Raw genomic sequence first — 26,122 nt, 5'->3', positions numbered from 1 at the left:
GAGGCAAGCGAATCATGAGGTCAGGACTTTGAGACCAGCCTGGCCAACATGGTGAAATTCCATCTCTACTAAAAACACAAAAATTAGCCGGGCGTGGTGGTGCACGCCTGTAATCCCAGCTACTCAGGATGCTGAGGCAGGACAATCACTTGAACCCAGGAGGCAGAGGTTGTAGTGAGCCAAGATCACACCATGGCATTCCAGCCTGGGCAACAGAGCAAGAAGCTGTCTCAAAAAAAAAGAATACCCTTATCAATTTACCAACTAGTATCTATCAAGTTCACAGATAGAAACAGAGAAATAGGACTTTTTCTTTTTTAGTGAAAAGACTTAGAATTATGATTTCCTTTTGGTTCAATCTGATAAATAAATGTTTTCTATGTATCTTTTTTTTCATATCATTTTTTTTTTTGAGAAGGAGTCTCACTCTGTCACCCAGGCTGGAGTACAGGTGGCACGATCCCAGCTCACTGCAACTGCAGCCTCCCAAGTAGCTGGGACTATAGGAATGTGCCACCATGCCTGGCTAATTTTAGTAGAGACGAAGTTTCATCATGTTGGCCAGGCTGGTACAGTATCTTAAAGAATGTCAATGGCCTTTCCTTGATATATACACAATTGTCACCTTCTTTCCAACACTAATAGTAAATTTCTTCTGTACTGAGCTAAAATCTAACTCCCTTTAAACTTCCCTGATGGAAGTACATGTATCATTTACAAGTTTTGGGCTGGGTACAGTAGCTCATGCCTAAAATCCCAGCACTTTGAGGCTAGGGTGGGAAGATCACTCGTGCCCAGGAGTTGAAGACCAGCCTGGGCAACATAGCAAGACCCTCATCTTTACAAAAAGCAAAAATTAGCTGGGCAAGGTGGTGCACGCCTGTACTCCCTGCTATTCAGGAGGTTGAGGCAAGAGGATCTCCTGAGCCCAGGAGTTTGAGCCTGTAGTGAGCCATTGCACTCTAGCCCAAGCAACAGAGCAAGATTCTGCCTCTAAAAAATTAATTAAAATAAAAAATAAAAGTTTTGGGCTGAGTGTAGTGGCTCATATCTGTAACCCCACCACTTAGGGAAGCTGAGGAGGGAGGATCACTTGAGTACCAGAGTTTGAGACCAGCCTGACCAACATGATGAAACCCTATCTCTACTAAAAATACAAAAATTAGCCACGTGTGGTGGGATGGGCCTGTAATTCCAGGTACTTGAGAGGCTGAGGCAGGAGAATCATTGTTTGAACCCAGGAGGTGGAGCTTGCAGTGAGCCGAGATCACGGCTACTGCACTCCAGCCTGGTTGACAGAATGAGACACTGTCTCAAAAATAAATAAGTGCCGGGCACGGTGGCTCACGCCTGTAATCCCAGCACTTTGGGAGGCCGAGGCGGGTGGATCACGAGGTCAAGTGATCGAGACCATCCTGGTCAACATGGTGAAACCCCGTCTCTACTAAAAATACAAAAAATTATCTGGGCATGGTGGCGCATACCTGTAATCCCAGCTACTCAGGAGGCTGAGGCAGGAGAATTGCCTGAACCCAGGAGGCAGAGGTTGCGGTGAGCCGAGATTGCGCCATTGCACTCCAGCCTGGGTAACAAGAGCGAAACTCCGTCTCAAAAAATAAATAAATAAATACATAAGTAAAATAAAAATTAAAAAAAAGTTTTAGGCTAGTCATCTGAAAATAAAAATCAATAATCAAAATCAGTTTCACAAAACTGTATAATTAACATTTAAAAATAATAAAAATACATAATTTTTAATTTTATCTGCCTTAAGCACTGCTATGCATGCTAATGACCAGACTGATTTTGGAGATGAAAGATATGCAATGGTGCTTATTAAACTGACCCAGCTCAAATTCCACCTCCTCCATAAGCCTGTCATATATTTACTCTTCCACTGTTCATTCATTCACTCATTCATTCAAATATTGAGCACCTAAACACTATGAAGTGATTTTTCTTCTTCTCTAAATTCCAATTGCATTTTAGAGCTTGTGACATATAATTGTCCAGGAATATAGTATATAATTATCTCCCAACTCCTTAACTAGCTTGGAAGGCAAAAGCCAAGTTCCCTACTTCAGTGCCTAACAGAGTAGATTATGGAGTGATGTTACCTGAATTTTTGGTGAATAGGCAGTGAATACAGTAGTACACAATTTAAAGAAACCCCACTGTTACTGCTTTTATTTATTTATTTTTATTATTTGAGACAAAGACTTGCTCTGTTGCCCAGGCTTAAGTGCAGTGGCAGAATCTCAGCTCACTGTAACCTCTACCTCCTGGGTTCAAGTGATTCTTGTGCCTCAGCTTCCCGGGTAGCTGAAACTACAGGCACATGCCACCATGCCCGGCTAATTGTTACTGCTTTTATGCAGCAAACAGTAACTACCATGTACTGCATTCCACTCAAGAGTGAGCCAGGTATTCAGCCAAACATTTCACACACAAAAAGCTTTCATAAGAGGAGTCCTGTAGGTGAAGCATTTTTGTTCCCATTCTAAAAATGTGGAAAACTGAGGATCAGAGAAGGAGTTGGTCAGTTAAACAAAGACACATCATTAGCAAATGGCAGAACCAGGATAAACCCAAATCTGTCTAACACAAAATCCATTCATAATCCACAGGGAGGGAAAGCAGATTAGTGGTTGCCAGGGACACAGAGGAGGGAAGAATGGGGACTGATTGCTTCATGGATACAGGATTTCCATATGGGGTAATGAAAAAGTTCTGGAACTAGATAGTGGTGATGGTTGGGCAACATCGTGAATGGATTTAATGCCACTAAATTATACAATTTCAAATGGTTAAAATGGTAAATCTCATATGTATTTACAATATTAAAAATCCCAAAACACATACCCCTGACCACTCAATACTTAACCTCCTCCACCTGTGCATAATGAGATTTTCATTGCTTCAGTTCCTAGCCTACACCAATTTTGTCCCAGCTATACCCACCCTCAGAGTCAGTAGATCACAGCTTGTCAGGCTTTGAATAACCCTACACAGGCAAGCTCTGCAAGGGGGAGCTGTGTCCGTGTGGCACCATGGACAGCAGCTTCTGTAACACCTCTTTTTCCTCCTACTGGGTTTTCTTAATATAGCTCCCTTCTATTAATACCAAGTTTTCCAGTAGATCTCCAGGGGTATACTCTGGCCAGCTGCTTCCAAGGGCATCTCCCTTCTTCCAGTTTCTTGCCTAGTACTGAACTCCTATGCAGGTTAACGTTTGGTGTGCACCTGAGATCCAACATCACCCCCTACTTGCACTCCCAAAGTAGAATCTGCTCACTTCCCCCTTTACATCCCCTGATCATTGGCTTATATTTGGAGTTTAGTGACCTACTCAGGGAAATGAAAGGCTGGACTGATTCAGGTAATGCTGCATTTCGAACTCAGCCAGCACTTACAATAGCCAAACAATGAACTAGAAAGGAATAATCCTTCCCAAGAAATCACACTACACATGGAAGAAACTGTTGGGCTAGTTCCTTCTAGCCTCCTCCACACTAGGCTGGTGATGGTATGAACTGAGGAAGACATGAAGTCACAACAGACAAGCTGTTCCTGCCCCATGGAGGGCAGGGCCTGACTGTTCCACCTCTGTTCCCAACATCTGGGTGATGTGGGATTTCCTTGGACTGTGCTTATGTTCAGTCTCTTTCCAGTTGGGGGGTCTTCCCTGATCACCTGGAGGCAAAGTGGGACAGGAATTCAAGTTCTGAAATGCAATACAATACTTTACCTATTATCTCTTTTTCTTTTTCTTTTTTGAGACACAGCATCACTCTGTCGCCAGACATGCCCTATGCAGTGGTGTGGTCTCGGCTTACTGCAACCTCCGCCTTTTGGGTTCAACGAATTCTCGTGACTCAGCCTCCCGAGTAGATGGGATTACAGGCATGCGTCACTGCACCCGGCTAATTGTTGTATTTTTAGTAGAGACGGGGTTTCGCCATGTTGGCCAGGCTGGTCTCGAACTTCAGACCTCAAGTGATCCGCCAGCCTCCGCACCTCAAAGTGCTGGGTTTACAGGCGTGAGCCACCGTGCCTGGCCACTTCACGTATTATTTCTTTTTTTTTTTTTTGTATTATTTCTACTTAACTACCTATGATAAAAATGCTCCTAAGAAGTGCATCACTGAAAGTTTCCTTTTATTTTTTTTTTGAGGTGGCATCTCACTCTCTCGCCAGGCTGGAATGCAATGGCGCAGTATCGGCTCACTGCAACCTTGCCTCCCAGGTTCAAGCGATTCTCCTACCTCATCCTCCCGAGTAGCTAGGACCACAGGCATGCGCCACCACACTCAGCTAATTTTTGTATTTTTAGTAGAGATAGGGTTTCACCATGTTGGCCAGGATGGCCTCAATCTCTTGATCCGCCTGCCTCAGGCTCCCAAAGCGTTGGGATTACAGGCGTGAGCCTCTGTGCCTGGCAAAAGTTTCCTTTTTTAACAGTATAACGGCAGAGTATGTCTCACATAGAGTTATTTATAAATATTTCCACTGATCAGTTGTGTGACTTAACACAAATCAGTGGACTTCTCTGAGTCTGTTTCCTTTCGTGTAAAACGAGGTTGGATGAATGGAGCTGTAAGGCCTCTTTGTATCTCATCTATGATTCTCTGACTTGACTGCAAGTTTGCTCATATCCTTCACTCCTTTTGGCACCTCAATCATTACGAGGTGAGACTAATTGAAAACAATTAACCACCACTCCAAAACAAAAATCCAAAACAACTGAAGCTTCAACGTGACCGGATAACAAGTTTCTAACCCTTCCTCATATGCTTTCTGTTATGCTATCAGTCCTGAAGTTAGCCCTTTAAAGGTGAAATCGCGTTCAGTTGAAAGGTTTTCTGGTTACTCTAGGTATTTCTACAACTAGGGATCCCCAAACAAAATACCAAGATATGGGAAAGCTGAAGCAGTGAAGGGGGAGACTCTGAAGGTAGCTTTTCAATTGTGTGGTATGATAAAAGCCTCTCTAGGGGTAAGCGAAAGGATGATTGGAAGAAAGGTTGAACCTGGCCAGGCACGGTGGCTCATGCCTGTAATCCCCACACTTTGGGAGGCCGCCTCAGGTAAGGAGTTCAAGACCAGCCTGGTCAACATGGTGAAACCCCGTCTCTACTAAAAATACAAAAACTTAGCAGGGTGTGGTGGTGGCGCCTCTAATCCCAGCTACTCAGGAGGCTCAGGCAGGAGAATCCCTAGAACCTGGAAGGCAGAGGTTGCAGTGAGCTAAGATTGCACCACTACACTCCAGCATGGGTGACAGAGAGACTTCGTCTCAAAAAACAAAAAAACAAAAAAGGTTGAACTTCCACTTACCTGTGGCTTTTCAAATATAACATGTAGGAAGAGCTGAAGGGCAAAGTCAGAGGCCAATGTAGATCAATGAAAACAGATGAGACAAGGATACAGACTGGTACCAACAACCCCAGGGGCAGCCTGGGGATTTCCACATTCCTTTCTGACTGCACCTCAGCTTTCTTTTGCAAATCCAGTCAGCTATGATATGAGGTGTCTGCGGTTAAGCCTTACAATCCTTCATCTAAGCTTAGAGGGCTGCTCTGCAATAAGTGGTAGGATGATCTTAGCTATGGCCCACACACTACTGTAACTCTGTCTACCTGACTAGGAGTTCCTTGAAGGCAGCAGTTGACTCTTAATCACTTCTGCATTTGTGAGTGTCTGGCAAAGTGTCTGGCTTTCATTAAATACTTAATAAATGTTTTGTGACTTGAATCAAAGAATAAATGAACAAAGTAGGCTGCTGTTTATTTTCTCAAAAGCTCTATTTTTGTGGGGAAGTTACAATGCCCTATGCATTTCCTTTTTCTTTCCCTTCCTCCTTTCCTTCCTCCCATCCTTCCTTTCTCCCTAAGTCCCTCACTTCCTCCTTCCCTCCTGCTTCCCCTCTTTCCTTTCCCTCCCTCCCTCCCCCTTTCCGTTCCTTTTCCTGCCTCCTCCCCGCTTGCCTTTCCCATTCCCTTCTCCCTGCCTTCCTCCCTTCCTCCCTTACTTCTTTTCTTAAGCTGTAGTCAGAGGCGATTCCATCAGTGCTAACTAACAGGGCAGAATCAAAGAACTTCAGGCATGGAAGGGAGAGCAGACTGAGCAAAGCTGGACTTTACACTGGCTTGTACAGCATCTAACTTCAATATCTGGAGGATGGAATTTTTGAAGGATTAGCTAGAAATTTAAAAGAGAAAGAAAGAAAAAACTGGGTGGAATCAAAATGGTAAAAAACATTAAGAATAAACATGTGTTTCTGTTTCAAAGCAAATAAAATAAAACAAAACACCCCCCTGGGTAGAAGGCATTCTCTTGCCTCAGTCTCTGAAGTAGCTGGGACCACAGGTGCCTGCAACCACACCCGGCTAATTTTTGTATTTTTAATAGAGATGATGTTTCACCATGTTGGCCAAGCTGATCTTCAACTCCTGACCTCAAGTGATCCATCCACCCACCTCGGCCTCCCAAAAATCTTTGTGGTTTTTTTTTTCCCCCTCGAGATGGAGTCTTGCTCTGTTGCTCAGGCTGGAGTGCACTGGTGCAATCTCAGCTCCCTGCAGCCTCTGCCTCCCAGGTTCAAGTAATTCTCCTGCCTCAGCCTCCCGAGTAGCTAGGATTAGAAACACCTGCCACCATGCCTGGCCTTTTTTTTTTTTTGGTAATAGGGACAGGGTTTTGCCATGTTGGCCAGGTTGTTCTTGAACTCTTGACCTCAGGTGATTCACCTGCCTTGGCCTCCCAAAGTGCTCGGATTATAGGCGTCAGCCACCACACCCAGCCTAATTTTTGTATTTTCAGTAGAGATAGTTTTTCACCATATTGGCCTGGCTGGTCTTGAACTCCTGACCTCAAGTGATCCACCCACCTTGGCCTCCCAAAGTGCTGGGATTACAGGCGTGACCCACTGCACCCGGCCATGTGCTCCATTTCTCATTTCATAAAGTTCCATAACACTGCTAAGCATGTCCCTTAGAGACTACTGCAGAGTAGTTGAAAGAGCACAGAGAAGTCAGTAGTTAGGAAACTTGGATGTGAATTTTGTCTCTGTCACCTTTGTGACTGCCCCAAATTACATATTAAATGAGTGAATATGGGTAAGACATTTAAATCTCTCTTAGTCTCCATTTTCTCATTTATAATGTAGGCATCAAGCTTTTGGCATAAGGACCAATTAAGATAATTTATGTTAAATGATTTTGTGAAATACATACTCCATACAAATGTTAGATTTCTTCCTGAATGTTTTATATTTTTGATGCTATTGTGAATGGAAATATTTTCTTAACTTATGGGCTTATCTTTTACAGGGATATACATGTGTGGGAATACAAACATCATGGGCCTATTCGGAATCAAGCTGACTGAATCCTAACACTGAAATTCAGTACAGGCTGGAACTTGATTTTACACCTCCTAAAGATTAAACTAGTCAAATACAGCCTTCTAAAACTGTTTACAGTGATCTTTTTGATAGTAGTGTTCCAGAACTCCTAATGCACTTGCTGAGTGTAATTAAGACTTGTGAGAGGAAAAAGAACAAGGCAAGTTACCTAATATAGCAAGTATTTTGCACTGTGCATGCTTTCAGAACATATTGCATAAGATCGTCTTTTTAAAAAACAAGTTTCCCTGAACCAAAAGAGAACTGACAGTTTTTTGAGCACTTATGTGCTACAATATGCCATGAACCCACCAAGTTACCTTATTTCATCCCCACAACTCAAGTGTTAAATGAGTTACCTAAAGTCACATGGACGGTCAACTTTGGAGCCAGATTCCAACCTAGGTCTGGCTGGCTCAAAGGTGCTAAACCATACCACAGAGTCTGAACCAAAGCACTTAGAAAAGCTAACATTTGCAATTCCCACAACCTTGAAGGATACTTCTTTTGGTCTTTTGCTTGTAATTCAAGGTCATGATTCAATTACACATGGACACTTCCAGAAAGAATGATTGCCAGTGGAGGAACCAAGGTTAGATGGAGACTAACTTTTCACTAAAAAGTTTTTTGTCCTTCTTAAATTTGTACCATGTGCAAACATGATCTTTTCTAAACACAGAAAGGGAGAGTGAAAGAGAAGCAAAGCTTGGTCCCTGGACCTGCTGCCACTCCCCTGCTGTATGATTTGGAACAAGTCACTTCACAAAATCTTTTGGATTTTATTTTCTTTACTACAAAATGAGGGGTTAATTTGTCAAAACTCATAGACTACACAACTCCAAAAGTGAACCCCAATGTAAACTATGGACTTGGGATGATACGGAGGCATTAATGTGGGTTTATCAATTGTAACAAATGTACCAGGCTGTCTGGAGACAGATATATGGGAACTCTCTATACTTTCCACTTAATTTTTCTGTAAACCTAAAACTGCTCTTAAAAAATAAAGTCTATTGGCCAGGCGTGGTGGCTCATACCTGTAATCCCAGCATTTCTGGAGGCTGAGGTAGATCACTTGAGATCAGGAGTTCACAACCAACCCGGCCAACATGGCGAAGACCTGCCTCTACCAAAAATACAAAAATTAGCCGGACGTGGTGGCACACGCCTGTAATCCTAGCTGTAACTCCAGCTACTCAGAGGCTGAGGCAGGAGAACCACTTGAACCCAGGAGGCAGAGGTTGCAATAAGCTGAGATCGATCCACTGCACTCCAGCCTGAGCGACCGAGCAAAACTCCATCTCAAATAATAATAATAATAAAGTCTATTTAAAAAGTGAGAGGTTATACTAAATTATTTCTGAAGTTCCTTCCAGTTCTAAGATTCTATTATTCTAATTTACTCTGCAAATCTAATTAAAAATTCAGAAAGAGGAGTCAAAAACCCAATCTGACAGAATAACTGTAATTAGAAATTCATTAAGATTAGATGGAGAAAAGACTTGGATAATTAAAGTCAAGATTCCCTGAATCTGGAAACAGAGAGATAAAATGGAAACAAGAATGTAGGAAATAAACTAATTAAGTGCCTCCTAGTCTTTCCTACCCTAACATTTCTTCTGCTTTTAGGAAGAGTGTCAGGCAAGTACTGTGAAGAATACTAAAAGGAAACATTTTCCCCATTTCAGAATCTCGCCAGTCCTCTTAAGAGCAAAAAATGTCCAGATAAGGAATTGTAACTCTCTTATATTGTCCTACCTAGAACCGATCTCTGTGCAATCTAGGCCTCCCTTCACCTCTAGGCAAAGAAATACCCTATTAATCCTTCTCATACAAAGGAGGACAAAAGAATTTAAGCATTCTAGGGATCAGGCCCCAGGCATTCAGAGCAGAAGGAGAGAATGGGGAACCACTGGACTAAAATGTTTTGAGCTGCATAGCCCCTTTATGTCTCAGATAATTTTACCAGATATAAGGTACATATATAGAAGTGAGAGTCATTTATGCACATAAAGTACAGGTGGCTACGCCAAGTTTTCAATTCAATTCAGCACCTACGTATGCACTTACATGAGGAGAACCTTCCATCTGGCCCTCCAGAGCTATCAGAACCACCTGCTCTACTCCCTGCTGGAGTGAAGGTTGCAAGAGTAAAAAGGCCTTCCCCATAACTGTTCCCACCATATAATTTTCATTCAAAGAGTTGAGGCCACCATGCCAGGCTAATTTTTTTGTATTTTTAATAGAGATGAGGTTTCACCATGCTGGCCTGGCTGGTCTTGGAACACCTGACCTCAAGTGATCTGTCAGCCTCGGCCTCCCAAAGTGCTGGGATTACAGGCTTGAGCCACTGTGCCCGACCCTAGGAGGAACTATTTCTAATACGCAATCCCTGCCTTTTTTAAACAAGGTATACTGAACATACCAGCCCCAACAAACTTTGCTTTTCAAATTTTTATGCCCTTTTTGAGTAGTTTTTTGGTGTTCTTTCTTGTTTCTCTCTGCTGGCATTCTCTTATCATTGTGCCTTATTTAGTCTAACTTCTATTTTTTAACTTTGAATTCTGCTATGATCAGAAAAATCAGATAAGCTCCAGTCTGATCAGCATAGTGGATAAAGGTGACACATGCTGCTCTGCAGCTAGCGCACAGCCTCTGGGGTAGCCACTGACTGGGTAGGTGGTAGCAATGATGGACCTGACAGAGGCTGTGAAGTTGAAAATGCCAAGTGAGGTACCAAGATAAAATAGACCCACGCTCCAAAGGAAGACACCAGACTCAGATGAGAACAGGCTGGGGATTATAAAAACTGCTCTTCCAGAAAGAGGGGAGAGAAGGATCAAAAGTATGGAAGGGCTGAGCACGGTGGCTCATGCCTGTAATCTCAGCCCTTTGGGAGGCAGAGGCAGGCGGATCACCTGAGGTCAGGAGTTGAAGACCAGCCTGGGCAATACAGCAAAACCCTGTCTCTACTAAAAATACAAAAACTACCCAGATGTGGTAGCTGGCGCCTGTAATCCCAGCTTCTTGGGAGGCTGAGGCAAGGAATCACTTGAATCTGGGAGGAAGAGGTTGTAGTGAACTGAGATGGTACCACTGCACTCCAACCTGGGTGACAGAGCAAGACTCCATCTGAAAAAATATAAAATAAATATGGGTGAGGCACGGTGGCTCACACCTGTAATCCCAGCACTTTGGGAGGCCGGAGTGGGTAGATCACCTGAGGTCAGGAGTTTGAGACCAGCCTGGCCAAGATGGTGAAACCCTGTCTCTATTAAAAGATACAAAAAATTACCTGGGCATGGTGGCGGGTGCCTGTAATCCCAGCTACTGGGGAGGCTGAGGCAGGAGAATCACTTGAACCTGGGAGGTGGAGGTTGCAGTGAGCCCAGATCGCGTCATTACACTTCAGCCTAGGCAACAAGAGCAAAACTCTGTTTCCAAAAAAAAAAAAAAAAGTATGGAGAGACAAATCAGTGAGGAGGATTTCTCTGGAGTGAGCTGTTTAGTGAGCTGTTTGTTAAGCCAGGAGCCCATCCCTCAACTCACCAATAATGAAAAGACAATAACCCAACTTAAAAACAGACATAAATTAGCCGGTGTGGTAGCACCTGCCTGTAATCCAAGTTACATGAGAGGCTGAGGTCGTAGAATTGCTTGAACTTGGGAGGCAGAGGTTGTTGCAGTGAGCTGAGATCGCACTGCTGCACTCCGGGCCTGGGAGACAGAGCAAGACTCCATCTCAGAAAAAAAAAAAATGGACAAAGGGTCTTAATAGACATTTCTTCAAAGACATGAAAATAGCCAATAAGCACTTGAAAAGCTGTTCAATATCATTAGTCATTAGGAAACATAAATCAAAAGGACAGCGAGATACTACTTTATTCTCACTAGGAGGACTATAATAAAAAAGGCAAGACAGGTAACATGTTTTGGTCAGATGTAGAGAAAATGGAGCTCTCACATATTGCTGGTGGGAATGTAGATGGTGTAGCTGCTTCAGAAAAGTTTGGCAGATCCTCAAAAGGTTAAACATACAGTTACAGTATGATCCAGCATTCCACTCCAAGGTGTATGTAGGCAAAAGAAATGATAACGTAGGTTCACACAAAATCTAATCGTGTACACCAATGTTTGTAGCAGCATTATTCATAAAAATCAAATGGTGAAAATGACCCAAATATCTATCAACGGATGAATGGATAAGTAAAATGTGGTATATCCATATAATGGCATAGTTTTTGGCAATAAAAAGGACTGAAGTACTGCTTCATACTGCAATACAAATGAACCTTAAAAACATCATGTTCCAGTGCAGTGGTATTTACAATTAATTAATCACAACCAGTTACAGATTTCTTTGATCCTTTTCTACTCTACTGCTTCACCTGACTAGACTTGAAAGAAGCCAATCACAAAAGACCATAAATTTTATGATTTCATTGATATGAAATGTCCAGAATAGGCAAATCTATAGAGACAGAAAATAGATTAGTGGTTGCCTAAGGCTACGAGCAGAGTGGGAGAATGGAGAATGACAGTTAATGGATACGGGTTTCTTTTTAAGGGGAACAAAAATACTCTAAAATTAGACTGACGATGGTTGCAAAACTCCGTGAACATACTAAAAAACACAGCTGTACACTTGAAATGAGTGGACTGCATGTTACATGAATTTTTATCTTAATAAATCTGTTAAAAAGAATAAAAAGAGAGCGAGAGAGAAAGAGCTGGAAATGTTCCCAAATGCTTGTCTAAAATTAAACACTCTCTTGCTATCCTCCATGTTTCCTAGTGAGCTGCTGGATCAATTTACCCATCCACAATATTTTCCTTATTTCCTGCCTTTGAGCTGTACCCTATAATTTAGTATTAGCAGAAAGTTAATAGAGACAACACATCCTTTGTTGTTAAATTTTACCCAGTGTTCACCATTTTCCTCCAACATACACATTTCCTCTTTTTCCACTGCAGCTGGGCTGCCAAAACCTTGCAGAGAGAATAATTACCCTTCCACCCCTATTGGTTTCACGACAGTCCCAATTCTTGGTGCATAATCAAGTGTCTACAGAAAACTAATGGTTTGCTTGCCTCTCCAGGAGGCTTTAAATTCACCAAACTGTTGATCAAACTATGCAGGTTTCCTCCCTCCTTTTTGGGGACCAAGGATAGGAGAAATGGCAGGATTCATCATTTCCAGATCTCTCTCTGTTTTTTAGAGGATAACTCCCTTGCTAGAAAGAAATTATCTATTTGCTTTTTTTTCCTCCCTCTAAGTTTATTGACTTCCAAGGCATACTATAAGGGGTTTGCACCAAAATTTAGTCACAATTAGTCTTACCCCCTATCCTGCCAGTACTTTCAATTCTTTCCAACATTTCAAACCCAACCACCTAGCAGTTTTTCATCATGCTATTTCTTGGAGGGGATATAGTCTTTCTGAAAGTTAGTGGGCCACTGTTCTCTAATTTAGAACATCATCCTTCTAGACTGCATTAATAATTTCTTATCTCTCCATAATGTGAAAAGTCTTTGCCTACTAATATTCAGAACAGGAGAGAGACCCCTCTTTTCAGGAGTCTATTCATGAGGTATTAAAAAATAAAAACAGCATGATATTCACATAGTCACCATGTCATCTTTTAATCTTGGAGTAATTTGATTCCATATTTGTGTACCCTTAAAGGGTAGACTCCATTTTTAAAAACAGTGAAATTAAATTAAAAGGGTAGTAAACATTACACTTTAGAAATAAAGTCAGTGGGGTCGGGCACAGTGACTCACGCCTGTAATCCCAGCACTTCAGCAGGCCAAGGCAGGCAAATCGCATGAGGTCAGGAGTTTGAGACCAGCCTGGCAAACATGGTAAAACCCTGTCCCTCCTAAAAATATAAAAATTAGCTGGGCGTGGTGGTAGGTGTCTGTAATCCCAGACACTCAGGAGGCTGAAGCAGGAGAACTGCTTCAACCTGAGGTGGAGGTTGCAGTGAGCCGAGATCATGCCACCACTGCACTCTAGCCTGGGCAACAGAGCGAGACTCTGTCTCAAAAAAATAATAATAATAAAAATAAAGTGAGTGCTATGGATAATGAGTTTGCATTTTCTATCTGTGAATCTATTAATATCATGCAGAAAGCTTAAAGCAAAACAAAAGCATCTGCCTTCTTATCTGAAAGAATGTGATTCACTTTATACCCTCATATACTGCTGATGGGAATGTAAAATGGTGCGGTCACATTGGACAACAGTCTAGAAGTGCCTCAAACAGTTAAACATGGAGTTACTATGTAATCCAGCAATTCTATTCCTAGGTATATACCCAAGAGAAATGAAAACATAAATATACACAATAATTTATACATGAATGTCCATAGCAGCATTATTCATAATAGCCAAAATGTTATTGTGGCTATTACAGAAGCAACCTAAATGTCGATTCACTGATTAATAGATAAATAAAATGAGACATGCTAATACAAGACAATACCATTTGGCAAGGAAAAGAAATTAAATATGGCTCCATGTTATAATATGCTAAGCAAAAGAAGCCAATTACAAAAAAAAACACATATTCTACAATTCCATTTATATGAAACATACAGAATAGGCAAATCTTGAGAGAGAGAATATAGATTAATGGTTACCTATGTATAGGGGATGGGTGATTGGTGGTGGAGAGATTTGGGAGTGATGGCTAAGTGGTGTAGGGGTTTCTTTTTGTTTTTATTTTTTATGAGATGGAGTTTCACTCTTGTCACCCAGGCTGGAGAGTAGTGGTATGATCTCAGCTCACTGCAACCTCCGCTTCCCAGGTTCAAGCGATTCTCCTGCCTCAGCCTCCCCAGTAGCTGGGATTACAGGCGTGCGCCACCACGTCCAGCTAATTTTTGTATTTTTAGTAGAGACAGGATTTCGTCATGTTGGCCAGGCTGGTCTCAAACTCCTGACCTCAGGTGATCCTCCTGCTTTGGCATCCCAAAGTGTTGGGATTACAGGTGTGAGTCACTGTGCCTGGCTGGGGTTTTCTTTTTTGGGAATGAAAAGTCCTAAAGTTGATCGTAATGATAGTCGTACAAATCTATGAATATATACATAAAAGCCACTGATCTATACCCTTTTTTTTATTATTTTTTGAGAGAGAGAGACTCTCTGTCACCCCGCTGGAGGAGAGTGGTGTGATCCTGACTGACTGTAACCTCTGCCTCCTGGGTTCAAGTGATTTTCCTGCTTTAGCCTCCTGAGTAGCTGGGATTACTGGCATGTGCCACCATGCCCAGCTAATTTTTTTATTTTTAGTAGAGACAGGGTTTCACCATGTTGGTCTGGCTGGTTTTGAACCCCTGACCTCCTGATCTGCCCACGTTGGCCTCCCAAAGTGCTGGGATGATAGGTGTGAGTCACTGCGCCCGGCCTCAATAGAGTAATTTTTTTAAATTTACATTTAAATTTCCATCAAGGGATGAACAGATGAGCAAAATGTGGACTAATCATACAATGAAATAGTATTTAGCAATAAAAGCAGCAAGAAACTGGTATTTCCAACAACATGGATAAGACTTAAAAATACTATGGTGTTTTTAAGTGGCTCACACCTGTAATCCCAGCACTTTGGGAGGCTGAGATGTGTGGATCATGAGATCAGGAGTTTGAGACCAACTTTGCCAATATGGCAAAAACCCCCTCTACTAAAAATACAATATAATTAGCTAGGTATGGTGGCATGCGCCTGTAATCCCAGCTACTCAGGAAGCTGAGGCAGAAGAATCACTTGAACCCAGGAGGTGGAGGTTGCAGTGAGCCGAGATTGTGCCATTGCACTCCAGCCTGGGTGACAGAGCAAGACTCCTTCTCAGTAACAACAACAACAACAACAACAACAACAACAACAACAAAACACTATGGTAAGTGACTGAAGCCAGACACAAAAGAACACATATTGCATAATTCCCTTATATGAAGTATCCACAAAAAGGGAAATCCATAGAGGTAGAGAGTGGATTAATGGTTGCCTGGAACTAGGGGTAGGACAGGGAGCAATTACAAATGGCACAAGGGATCTTTTGATGAAGGAAATGTTCTAAAATTGTATACTGGTGATGGTTTCACAAATCTGTAAATTTATTTAAATTCACTGAACTATATATTTAAAATAAATGATTTTATGCTATTTAAAGTATACTTCAATAAACTAGTTTTATTGAAAAAAAAAAAAAGACTTGGCATGGTGGCTCACACGTGTAATCCCAGCACTTTGGGAGGCCGAGGCGGGCAGATCACAAGATCAGGAGATTGAGACCATTCTGGCTAACACAGTGAAATCCCATCTCTACTAAAAATACCAAAAATTAGCTGGGCATGATGGCATATGCCTATAGTCCCAGCTGCTCAGGAGGCTGAGGCAGGAGAAGTGCTTGAACCCAGGAAGCAGAGGTTGCAGTGAGTTGAGATCGTGCCACTGCACTCCAGCCTGGGCGACAGAGCGAGATTCCATCTCAAAAAAAAACAAAAAACCAACTTAAGTCTAAAAAATGTTTAAAGAGGCAGATAACCCAGTTTTTAAAATAGGCAAATATTTGAATCAGTAATTTACAGAAGAAAAAATATGAACCAACCAAAAACACAAAAATTATGTGCAACCTCACCAGTAATAATAGAAATGCTAATTAAAATCAAAATGTACCCAAGAGAAATTTGGTGGAAATTCCCTGGAAACAACTCAAATGCCTGTCAATAAAAGAACAAACAAGTGGTAGTACAGGCATACGATGGAATAAAATCTAGCAGTGAAAATGAATGAATTACAGTTATATATATTATGATGCCGTTCAGATAAAATTTAAGATCATTAGCCTGGGCAACATTGTGAGGCTACATCTATACAAAAAATTTTTTTTTAATTAGCTGTGTGTGCTGATAATTCCAGCTACTTGGGAGGCTGAGGTAGGAAGATTGCTTGAGCCCAGGAGTTCAAGGCTACGGTGAGCCATGGTTACACCACTGCATTCCAGCCTCAGCAGCAGAGCAAGACCTCATCTCAAAAATAGAATACAATAAGCCGGGTGCGGTGGCTCATGCCTGTAATCTCAGCACTTTGGGAGGCCAAAGTGGGTGGATTATCTGAGGTCAGGAGTTCAAGACCAGCCTGACCAGCACAGTGAAACTGCGTCTCTACTAAATATACAAAAATTAGATGGGCATGTGGTGGATGCCTGTAATCCCAGCTACCTGGGAGGCTGAGGTAGGAGAATCGCTTGAACCCGTGAGGCAGAGGTTGCAGTGAGCTGAAATCGTGCCACTGCACTCCAGCCTGGTTGACAGAGTGAGACTCCAACTCAAAAGAAAAAAAAACAGAACAAAATAATGTACAATACTACGCTTAAAGATATTACATGAATAAATACAAATTCAAGATAGTGGAACTCTTTGGGTGGGGAGGAAGGGAGATGTGATCACGGATGGGCAGATAGAGGATTTCAATAGAATTGGTAATGATTAACTTCTTAAGTTGGGTGTTGGGTGCAAGAGTGCTTTATTTTTCATAATTCTTTTGAATGTTTGAACCATTTCATAAAAAACTAAATTTTTGGGTCAAGTGCAATGGCTCATGTCTGTAATCCCAGCACTTTGGGAAGCTGAGGTGGGAAGATTGCTTGAGGCCAGAAGTTTGAGGCTGCAGTGAGCTAGTGTACTACTGTACTCCAGCCCAGGCAACAGAGCAAGACACTGTCTCAAGAAAACTTTTTTTAAACCTAACTCAAATTTAAAAATTTATTCAAACTTCTTTTTTTCTTTTTGAGATGGAGTCTTGCTCTGTCACCCAGGCTGGAGTACAGTTGCGATTCTCTTGCCTCAGCCTCCCGAATAGCTGGGATTATCGCTATTTGGCTATTATGAATAATGCTACTACAAATTCACGTACAGGTTTTTGCATGAAGATGTTTTTATTTCCCTTGGGTATGTACCTAGAAGTGGAATTGCTGGGTCATATGATAACTCCACATTTAACTTTTTGAAGAAGTCTCAAACTATTTTCCAAAGCAGCTGTACCTTTTATATGAAATATAATTTTAAAAGCTGTTTTCTAATGTACATGTTTTCAATAGTAAAATATTATTATAAATTTATTAAAATAAACCTTATTTATTTATTATTATTATTTTTTATAGAGATTGGGTCTCACTATATTGACCTGGCTGGTCTTGAACTTCTAACCTCAAGTAATCCTCCTGCCTTGGTCTCCCAAAGTGCTGGAATTAGAGGCATAAGCCACCACACTGGGCCTAAAATAAACTTTAAAGAATATTTAGCCCAATTCCATGTAGCCATAATACAATAAACTTCATTTTTTTCCAAAAGCATATACCATATATATTTATAAGACTGTGATAATAAAGAACATAAAATTTAGATTCTTAGTTTTCAGTCATTTTTTTTTCTCCCTATGAATGGGAAAGCAAGTTTTCATTCTTGTTATATATTTAGGTAGTCATCTACAGGAATCATTTATTCAGACAATTCATTATGACAATGATTACTATCAAAAGTTATAAAGTAGATTCAATTATCATATACTTTTAGGAAGGCTACATTATTGAAAACGCTCCTGTTAATATCTTTTTCTTTGTCTGGAGACACAGTCTCGCTCTATCCCCCAGGCTGGAGTGCAGTGGCATGGTATCAGCTCACTGCAACCACCGCCTACCAGGTAAAAGTGGGGAGCTTTTACCTCAGCCTCCCAAGTAGCTAGGATTGCAGGCACACACCGCCACACCCAGCTAATTTTTGTATTTTTAGTAGAGACAAAGTTTCACCATGTTGGCCAGGCTGGTCTTGAACTCCTGGCCTCAGATGATCCGCCCTCCTTGGCCTCCCAAAGTGCTGGGATTATAGGTGTGAGCCACCATGACCGGCCCCATGTAAATTTCTTCAAAAGATATGCTTAGAGAATCTAAACTGTTTCAACATTTAGAATAAATGATGTAATTAACAGGGTTTCAAAAATATATCAGTTTTTTCACTTAAAAAGGTCAGTTTCTTGTTTTCAAAGTGAAAAGATTCTTACAGCTTGGAACTTTAGATTAGTCATTCCAATGCCTGAAGTGCTAACTAAAAGGCAAAATTATTTTAAAAGGCTAGGAGCAGTGGCTCACGTCTACAATCCCAGCATTTTGGGAGGCTGAGGCAGGAAGATTACTTGAGGCCAGGAGTTCAAGACCAGCCTGGGCAATGTGGCGAGACTCCCATCTCTACAAAAAAAGAAAAAGTTTAAACAATTTTAAAATAAGAAGTAAATAAAAACATTAGTTATTCAGATTACCAACCTTAAACACATCCTCAATGCATCTACAAAGTTCTTCTTCTGTCACCAAAATAGTTCCTGGTACCCTGTAACTCTCTGGAATCTCTAGAGAAAAAAAACACAAAATTACCCATATTTAGTGCCTCACTGAATAAAACATACTAAACCTAAAGAAGAAAGATTTACTAGAAAGATGGCTCAGTGAGTAACAGCTAAGATCAGAAAACTGACATGATTACCATTGAACAATATACCATTCATACATATTTCATGGAATCTACGATGCCACTGAACATGTATTGTTATTTTATTTAAAAATTTATTTAAAAACCAACATTGCCAATTAACCTATACCACATTATCACTTAGAATTTTCATTTTAAACTTATTGAATGAAAAATTGGGGACTGGATGAAATAAAAATGGCAGCGTTAACAGTTGTATCCAGGTGTTTGGTACATAGGAGTTCATTATATATTTTCTATAAGCATGTATTTGAAAATTTTCCTTCAAAAAGTTTTAAAATAGTTTTATTTTATTTATTTATTTGAGACAGGGTCTTGCTCTGTCACCCAGGCTCTGGAGTGGAACTGTGTGATTATGGCTTACTGCAGCCTCAACCTCCTGGGTTCAAGTGATCCTCCCACTTCAGCTTCCCAAGTAGCTGGGAATACAGGCATGCACCACCATGCTCGGCTAATTTTTAAAATTTTTTCTAAAGATAGGGTCTCATTATGTTACCCAGCCTGGTCTCAAACTTCTGGGCTCAAGTGATCCTCCCGCCTCAGCAATCCCACCACTTTGGGAGGCTGAGGCAGGAAGACTGCTTGAATCCAGGAGTTCCAGACCACCCTGGACAACATAGGAAGACCCTGTCTCTACAAAAAATAAAAATTATGCTGTAACAGACTACCTGAGACTAGATAAAATAAATAAATAAAAATAAAAATAAAAAGAATGTTTTATAAGTATTATAAGAAGTCTATTTATTTAGACATAGTTTTATTATAGATTTTTATTATTATTTTGAGCAAAGGTTTCACTCTGTTGCCCAGGCTAAAGTACAAAGGCATGATTATGGCTCACTGCAGCCTCGACCTCCAGGCTCAAGCGATCCTCCCACCTCAGCCTCCCAAATAGCTGGGGTTACAGGTGCTTGTCACCATGCCTGGCTAATTTTTATATTGTTTTTTGGTAAAGATGGGGTTTTGCCATGTTGCCCAGGCTGGTCTCGAACTCCTGATATCAAGGAATCTGCCTGCCTAAGCCTCCCAAAGTGCTGAGATTACAAGTATGAGCCACCACACCTAGCCATGATTCTTGATTGAATTCTAGATTTAAAAAAAAAAGTAGCTATAAAAGAAATTATTGAAATAATTAGAGAAGTTTGAATGGAATTTGTATATTAGATCACAGCATATTGGATCAGTGTTAAATTTCCTGAGTGTGATAATTGTATTGTGGTTATGTAGGAGACTGACATTTTTCTTTGGAGATGCATACGAAAGTATTTAGGGAAGAAGTGCTGTGATCTCTGCAACTAAATCTCAAATGCTTCAGAAAAAAATATGTTTATATGTGTAGAAAGAGAGAAAGATAAAACAAATGTGGCCAAAATGTAAATAGTTATTCAGTCTAGGTGATCTGTATATGGGTAGTTCAATATATAATTTGAAACTTAAAAGTGAATTTCTTAAAATAGAAAGTCTAGGGGAGGGGAAGGAAAACTAAAGACACTGAAATAACACAAATTTAAATTATTTAAACATAAAATACTGAAGAAGGTCTTTAGAGGCACACCCACCACCACACTTCCTCCTTTACCTGCTATGTTCAAACATCGATGAAGAGGAGCTAACACTGGCTGGAGCAAATACTTTGCTGTCAATTGTGGGCGTTCTCTTGACAAAGTTATAAAGGTAGTGGTAGCAACTCTCTGAAATTGTCGTGCTGTCAATTTATCTTGAAAGTGAAATAAATCCAGAACCTACAAAAAAACTGCAAAAAGTAAATACCAGTTCTTTGCATGGAATATGACATTAACTAAAAAGAAAAAGGAGGAATTTCTTTAAGCCGAAAAATAAACTTACTTCAATAACACTGATTCAACAGAATTGTTTTCTTAGTTTAACATACGCAGTAACAAAGGTATGAGAGCTGAACAGGAGGTGTTTTTATTTTTAATTAAAAAAATTTTTTTGCCCTCGCCTCATACTTGCAGTGTTTTTATTTTTTTTATTTTTATTTTTTGAGACAGAGTTTCGCTCTTGTTACCCAGGCTGGAGGCAGTGTTTTTATTAAATAATTTTATCAAATTTATAAAATACAGGCTCATTTTAGGCATACTCTTAGGGAGTATTAAGAAAACTCCTTCTGCATTTTTCATCTGTCAGTTTAGCAAAGATCAAAAAGCTTTGTAACACATTGTGTGGGTAAAAATGTGTGAAAAGAGGTACATAAAGCATATCAATCAAAAATTTAAACACATATAACCTTTGAATCAATAATTTAAATTCTAGGAATTTTTCCTATGGTAATACTGGTAGGTATGTACAAAGACATGGATATTAACTGCAGTGTAATTTTTCAGAAAAAGAACGGAAGCAACTCAAATGTCCATTAACAGCAGGCTGGTTAAATATAGTACATTAATATGATGAAATACCATGTATCCATGAAAATGAATGAAATAATCTCCAAGGTACACTATTTTTTTTTTTTCAGATGGAGTCTCGCTCCTTCACCTAGGCTGGAGTGCATGGGTGTGATCTCAGCTTACTGCAACCTCTGCCTCCCGGGTTCAAGCAATTCTTCTCTCTCAGCTTCCCAAGTAGCTAGGACTACAGGCACATGCCACTACGCCTAGCAAATTTTTGTATTTTTAGTAGAGACGGGGGTTTCTCAATGTTGGCCAAGCTGGTCTCGAACTCTTGACCTCAAGTGTTCTGCCCGCCTGGGCCTCCTAAAGTGCTAGGATTACAGGTGTGAGCCACTGCGCTTGGCCAAAGTACACTAGCAGTGAAGAAAAGCAAAATGAAAGAGGGCATGCTGCATGTTATCATTTAGATAAAAATTAGCATTAATTTTACCATTATATGTGTATATGTTAATATATGTGTGTATTAACATGTATTTGCATACACACATATCTTAACATATACACATATGATGGTATATGCATAATACACAGAATATCTCTGGAAAATAAACAAGAAATTCTTAACAGGTGACTACCTCTGAGGGACTAGAGAACAGGAATGGAAGGGAGACTTACTTTTCGGTTTACTCTTTTATGCTTTTTAAATTGTTTGCCACGTTAATTTACCTTGTTTATTTAACATCTACTTTTAAAAATTAATTAAAAACACATAGAAAAGATAATGAACAAGATGAAACTTGAGTTTTGTATTCTAGCTCTGAGAGCAAGCTGGGCCAATCATTCAATCATTCAATAGTGATGAAGTATTCTTTTTTTTTTTTTTTTTTTGAGACAGAGTCTGTCTCCAGGCTGGAGTGCAGTGGCGATATCAGCTCATTGCAACCTCCATCTTCCAGGTTCAAGCAATTCTCCTGCCTCAGCCTCCTGAGTAGCTGGGATTACAGACAGGTGCCGCCATCCCTAGCTAATTTTTTGTATTTTTAGTAGAGATGGAGTTTCGCCATGTTGGCCAGGCTGGTCTAACTCCTGACCTGGTGATCCGCCCACCTCAGCCTTCCAAAATGCTGGGATTACAGGCGTGAGCCACCACGCCCGTGAATCATTCTTAAACTGAACAATTATGTCAGTCTCTTCCACAGGATTTGATTCATTTATTAAGAAAGCTCCTCACTAAACAATAAACTTAAATATTATACTGCTTTTACCTCAATATTAGAGGAACATTAAAAGTCCTCTTTCTGTACATAAGCAGATAACCGTCAAATGGTGAACAGAAACAAAATGACTTACCTGGGGACAGATGTCCTTGTAGTAACTCTCTGATGAAAGAGACTGCTGGGGACAAGAGGCCAAAATCTTTGCGATCAGGTCACACTTCTTCCAGTCAGCAGCCATCGCCTCAGCATCACTTCCACCAGCTGCCCCCGCTGGCACAATGGAGAGAGATGTCAGAAGCTCATAGCAGTTCCCCACAGAAGGTCCCATATAACAAATTTGTCTTAAAATTTAGGATAAAATGCATTCATCTTCTCTATTGAAAATAGTTTTCTTTTTCTATAATATAATCTGCCCCTCTATACTTTCCTGTTTTTTTTTTTTTTTTTTTTCAGACGGAGTTTCGCTCTTGTTACCCAGGCTGGAGTGCAATGGCGCGATCTCGGCTCACCGCAACCTCCGCCTCCTGGGTTCAGGCAATTCTCCTGCCTCAGCCTCCTGAGTAGCTGGGATTACAGGCACGCGCCACCGTGCCCAGCTAATTTTTGTATTTTTAGTAGAGACGGGGTTTCACCATGTTTACTAGGATGGTCTTGATCTCTTGACCTCGTGATCCACCCGCCTCGGCCTCCCAAAGTGCTGGGATTACAGGCTTGAGCCACCGCGCCCGGCCTATACTTTCCTTTTTATGTTTTTTATTTCTTATTTATTTATTTTGAGTCGGAGTCTCCCTGTTGCCCAGGCTAGAGTGCAGTGGCATGATCTCAGTTCACTGCAACCTCTGCCTTCTGGGTTCAAGCGATTCTCTTGCCTCAGCCTCCCGAGTAGCTGGGATTACAGGCACACACCACCATGCTCAGCTAATTTTTTTTTTATTTTTAGTAGAGACAGGGTTTTGCCATGTTGGCCAGGCTGGTGAACTTCTGACCTCAGGTGATCTGCCTGCCTTGGCCTCCAAAGTGCTAGGATTACAGGCATGAGCCACCATGCCCAGCCTATATTTTCCTTTTGATGCTAGTTTCTGGGAAATTCAGAGAAAAACTAGCACTTAGTCACTATAATGATATTATTCATATATATGGAATACTAGCTTCACTATGTTTATTACTATTATTATTATTCTGTCTCCTTATATGTATCATTTAATTTAAACTGTCTTAAACCACAGTCATAGAGTGACAGGGACCAGAATTACTTTACCATCTTAAGCAATTATAAAATTGGACAAAATATATAAAGAATGGTTTCCAGACAATGGGCAATAGCAGCCCAGGACACTGATCCCTGAGAGAAGGGAAGCAAAGAAAGTGAGCCTGATGACTGCCCTCGTTCATGACCTGGAGAGAGTTTTCAGGCAATAGTAGGAGTAGCCCAAATGAAGCCTGACATCTTACTGAGTGGAATAAACATAGTTCAGGGTTCAGGGAGGCCAACGCAGCTGGAATTTTCAAGGCAAAATACCAGAGAAGAGGAAGTTACACAGAGTTCCAAAGATCTACAGAGGGGTTCTCTCTCAGGCCTTTGGTAGAGTATGATACACGAATGTGTGAGGAAAATACCAAAGCCTGGGGCAAGAACCACCAGAAAGGAGTAGGGGGAACCGAGTTTAGTGAATTCGGTTCACTAAAACCGTAACTTCCAGGGCTCCAACAATCCTCCCACCTCAGCCTCCTGAGTAGCTGGGACCACAAGTGTGCACCACCACACCCAGCTAATTTTTGTATTTTTGGTAGAAATAGGGTTTCGCCATGTTGCCTAGGCTGGTCTTGAACTCCTGAGCTCAAGTGATCTACCTGCCTTGGCCTCCCAAAGTGTTGGGATTATAGACATGAGACACGGTGCCCAGCCTATCTATCTGATGTTTTTGAGTGTATTAAAAGGAGATTTAAACAAAAGAGGAAGAGCTTGAGAAAAGATTAGAGATAAACATATAGAAAACTAATCAGACAAACAAAAAAAGATTAACTCCAGGAAGTACAAAAGATTATGTAAAAAAAGCAAGTAATCATAATATACAACATAGCTCAATGTAAATAATAATTACAGTTACACTAATATAAACACTGAATACTGATCTAACCAAAACTGAAATATAAATATGTTAAGGAGATGGGAAAATAAAAATGTACTTGGGGGAATTATGGCAGTGATATAAAAGAGTAAGATCCTCTTCCACACATGTGAGAAGTAGATATACGATGTCTAAAACTGAAAAATTACAAATTCCCATATATTAGTTAGAAATATAGGGGCCGGGCATGGTGGCTCATGCTTGTAATCTCAGCACTTTGGGAGGGCGAGGTGGGTGGATCACCTGAGGTCAGGAGTTCAAGACCAGCCTGACCAACGTGGTGAAACTTCATCTCTTTTAAAAATACGAAATTAGCTGGGTGTGGTGGCACATGCCTGTAATCCCAGCTACTTGGGAGGTTGAGGTAGGAGAATCCCTTGAACCCAGGAGGTGGAGGCTGCAGTGAGCTGAGATTGCGCCATTGCACTCCAGCCTGAGTGACAATAGTGAAACTCTGTTTAAAAAAAAAAAAAGAAATACAGAGATAAATACCAGAAAAAACTCACTGAGAGTTCAAAGTATTTGCTTCTAGAGATGGGAAATGGATTGGAATGGTGCCAAGGACTGCTATTTCTCACTATAAGCCTCACAGAATTATTTGACTTTAAATGATTGTACATGTCTAATTTTGTCTAAAAAATAAAACAAAAAATATAAATTAAAAACTACTACCATGTTTAGCATTATTATTTTTTTTCCTATTAATGAGGACTTAGATAATATAAATTGGGGAAATGACTGTAAAACTTCATCCCAAAGTTTGCATCTCAAAGGTATTTCTGGCTTCAAGAAAACTATTTTACATTTCACTTTTTTTTTTTTTTTTGAGACAGGGTCTTGCTTTTTCTGCCCAGGCTGGAATGCAGTGCCATGATCATGGCCCACTGCAGCCTTGAACTCCTGGGCTCAAGCGCTCCTGCTGCCTTAGCCTCCCAAGTAGCTGGGACCACAGGCGGGCACCACCATACCTGGCTTATTTTTTTATTTTTTGTAGTGACAGAGTCTTGCTATGTTGCCCAGGCTGGTCTTGAACTCCTGATCTCAGACAGTCCTTCTGCCTCAGCTTCCCAAAGTGCTGGGATTACAGGTGTGACCCATCATACCTGGTTTTATTATTATTATTTTTGAGACAGAGTCTCACTCTGTAACCTAGGCTGGAGTATAGTGGCACCATCTTGGCTCACTGCAACCTCCACCTCCCGGGTTCAAGTGATTCTCCTGCCCCAGCCTCCCAAGTAGCTGGGATTAGGCGTCTGCCATGACCACGTCTGGCTAATTTTTGTATTTTAGTAGAGATGGGGATTCACCATGTTGCCTAGGCTGGTCTTGAACTCCTGACCTCAAGTGATCTACCTGCCTCAGCCTCCCAAAGTGCAGGTATGAGCCACCACATCCAGCCCACATCTGGCTTTATTTAGCATTTACTCTAGGGTTTTTACTTCAACTTTCTGTGTAATGTTTTCCTCCGATAT

The 26,122-nt window shown here is 40.9% G+C and overlaps 1 protein-coding gene across 2 annotated transcripts in view; it reads right to left on the bottom strand.

Annotated features, from left to right (window-relative positions):
- The window catches only part of TANGO6 (transport and golgi organization 6 homolog), a 242,417-nt gene that overhangs the window by 197,597 nt on the left and 18,698 nt on the right, over positions 1–26,122 (bottom strand). For both annotated transcript variants that reach the window (XR_010344863.1, XM_064383227.1), the window contains exons 5-7: positions 22,655–22,791; positions 20,530–20,692; positions 18,728–18,810 (exon numbers count right to left, since the gene is read on the bottom strand). Coding sequence is in view for 1 of the 2 variants with exons in the window: in XM_064383227.1 (XP_064239297.1) it covers positions 18,728–18,810; positions 20,530–20,692; positions 22,655–22,791 (383 nt within the window). In the remaining variant the exon portion in view is untranslated. The remainder of the gene's footprint in view (positions 1–18,727; positions 18,811–20,529; positions 20,693–22,654; positions 22,792–26,122) is intronic.

The sequence above is a fragment of the Aotus nancymaae genome, unplaced genomic scaffold, assembly GCF_030222135.1.
Source record: "Aotus nancymaae isolate 86718 unplaced genomic scaffold, 86718_ANA_hifiasm-v0.15.2.pri h1tg000030l, whole genome shotgun sequence".
NCBI lineage: Eukaryota > Metazoa > Chordata > Mammalia > Primates > Aotidae > Aotus > Aotus nancymaae.
Note: the sequence above shows the minus strand (reverse complement) of the source record. Positions and strands in the feature narration are given on the sequence as shown.